Here is a 2,500-nt window from a genome sequence, read left to right on the forward strand (position 1 = left end):
GTTTTTTTTTTTTTTTTTTAAGACTTAACATGCGTCCCATTCTCTCTCAGCTCCAAGACCAGTTGGCAGCCACGGCCAACAAAGAGTTTGACCCGCTGGGACCACTGCCACATGGCTGGGGTAAATATCACTGAGCTTTTATTTTTTATTTTAGCTGTAGTTTACACAGTAAAGGTATTTTCACTGCGATGTTTGCAGTCAATTGATAGAGAATTATATATATAAAAAAAAAATCATGGTTTTTTTTATGGCAGAGAAGAGAACAGACACCAACGGCAGAGTGTATTTTGTCCATCACCCTACTCGGGCGACACAGTGGGAGGACCCCAGGACACAAGGGTGAGTGTATGCCTGTGTGTCATGTGTATCTTGACACAAGGGTGAGTGGTGAGTGTGTGTTATGTGTATCTTCATACTGACATCACTGTAAGTGATTCTGCCTGACTTAGCTGTAGTTTTGTTTGATTGCCTGTAAGAGGCGCTAATGTGTCAGCAACTTGCTCAGCTCCAGTATTTCTAAAACAGCGTAGAAAATCAGTCCTAGCTGGCGTTAGCAGTGATGTATGAAGACTGGGGAGACACACATGTGCACCTTCTTTTTAGGGTTAGGAATACATGGAATGAACTATCTTTAAGTAGGAAATGACTTCTATCTGCTCCAGGATGTTAGCTATTCTAACCTGTATGAGTCACCAGTAGGTGGATAATCACAGGACAAACGCATGCAAACAATCTTAAAGGTCTGAAAATATAGAATGCAGAAGGTTTAACGTACATTTTTAAAAATATATTGCTTGGTTTCAAATTGGTTCTGTCTTAAAAGCCTTGCAATTAAGACGTATTTGATTCCCTTGCAATGTAAATTGTATGTGTATCTGTTCATCGTGTCTTTAACAGTTGATGTGTTTGATGTATGTATTCACGTGTGTTTGTGTTGTTCAGGCTGCTGAATGACAAGCCCCTGCCAGAGGGTTGGGAGATGCGGTTCACAGTAGATGGTATTCCCTACTTTGTAGACCACAACAGGAGAACCACAACCTACATCGACCCTCGCACAGGGAAATCCTCTCTGTAAGTTCTTGTTTCAATGTTCTAAATCTTAACGCGCTCAAGTTGAATACCTCTCGGATGATCCTCATTACGATGATGATTTAAAAGCCTGATTAGAGCATCCCTAAACGGCATGCTGGGATACAGGGGCAGCAACATGTCCCATTTCACAACGTGTGCATACATTGACTAAATGTGCTTGTTGTCTTTTCCGCAGTGAGAATGGGCCGCAGATAACCTATGTCAGGGACTTCAAAGCCAAAGTGCAATACCTCAGGTTCTGGTGTCAGGTACGTGCTGCACCGCAGGTGTTGAAACGCGTTTGTTATCTCCCATGATTGTTGTATCTTTCTTTTATCTCCAGTGCTGCTACTTCGTGGGCACGCATGTCTCTAGTCATCATTCATGTCTCGAATGATGTGCAAAGATAAAAGATGTTCATTGTTTTTCAAAGCATTCATATTGTCTAAAATGCGCATATTTGTTTGTTTCTCTCAGCAATTGTCGATGCCGCAGCACATTAAGATTAACGTCTCCAGGAAAACCTTGTTTGAGGATTCCTTTCAACAGGTAATCGTTTTAGTAAACGGTCTTCTCTGTTCCAGTTCTCTGTTTAGCAGGATTGTTTCGTTAATGTTTGAGGTGTGTAACTGTTGTACTTCTTTGTCTGCACTCGAAGATCATGAGCTTCCACCCTCAAGATCTGAGGCGGAGGCTGTGGATCATTTTTCCTGGAGAGGAAGGCTTGGACTACGGAGGTGTGGCCAGGTAATGTCAACCGGGTCTTTTGTTTGCACAATCGCGTCTTATTGAATGACTCCTAAGGTGTGTTTTCTTCTCATTTGTAGTTTTTGTCGACACCACCCTTATCATACAAAAACTGTTGTAATAATAACAACACATCTAATTTCTAACTTAAAACCTGATCTACAGGATTTTACAAACTACCTTGACCAGTACGAGCACTTCCATGTAATTGTTTTTTTTGTCCTCCGTTGTTTATTTTCAGGGAATGGTTCTTCTTGCTCTCTCATGAGGTACTGAACCCCATGTACTGTTTGTTTGAGTATGCTGGCAAGGACAACTACTGTCTGCAGATCAACCCGGCGTCCTACATCAACCCCGATCACCTCAAGTACTTCAAGTTCATAGGACGCTTCATCGCCATGGTACATGCGTGATTTACAAAAAGACAATGACTTTGTGTCTGAAGTGAACACGATGATTACTTTGGCCCACAGGATGGAGCATGTTTTTGTGTCATAATGTGTAAATCATGCAGCATTTTATTCTTATGATCAGATCTCAAATGACAAAAATATACACGTGGGCTCATAGAAATGTATCTTAATTGTTTCCAGCTGTTGTTTGTAATACATTTGTTCACTTTCTAGGCCTTGTTCCATGGAAAGTTCATCGACACAGGTTTCTCACTGCCCTTCTACAAGCG

The 2,500-nt window shown here is 41.4% G+C and overlaps 1 protein-coding gene across 2 annotated transcripts in view; it reads left to right on the forward strand.

The window, feature by feature from the left end:
* Window positions 1-2,500, forward strand: part of itcha (itchy E3 ubiquitin protein ligase a) — a 16,384-nt gene that overhangs the window by 6,872 nt on the left and 7,012 nt on the right. For both annotated transcript variants that reach the window (XM_031850198.1, XM_031850208.1), the window contains exons 11-18: window positions 51-120; window positions 255-339; window positions 943-1,071; window positions 1,268-1,340; window positions 1,549-1,620; window positions 1,730-1,818; window positions 2,060-2,219; window positions 2,445-2,500. The exon at window positions 2,445-2,500 is cut by the window's right edge and continues 78 nt beyond it. In XM_031850198.1, the coding sequence (XP_031706058.1) occupies window positions 51-120; window positions 255-339; window positions 943-1,071; window positions 1,268-1,340; window positions 1,549-1,620; window positions 1,730-1,818; window positions 2,060-2,219; window positions 2,445-2,500 (734 nt within the window). The remainder of the gene's footprint in view (window positions 1-50; window positions 121-254; window positions 340-942; window positions 1,072-1,267; window positions 1,341-1,548; window positions 1,621-1,729; window positions 1,819-2,059; window positions 2,220-2,444) is intronic.

This window comes from Anarrhichthys ocellatus, unplaced genomic scaffold (assembly GCF_004355925.1).
Source record: "Anarrhichthys ocellatus isolate YVR2014 unplaced genomic scaffold, GSC_Weel_1.0 scaffold1, whole genome shotgun sequence".
In the NCBI taxonomy this organism is placed as follows: domain Eukaryota; kingdom Metazoa; phylum Chordata; class Actinopteri; order Perciformes; family Anarhichadidae; genus Anarrhichthys; species Anarrhichthys ocellatus.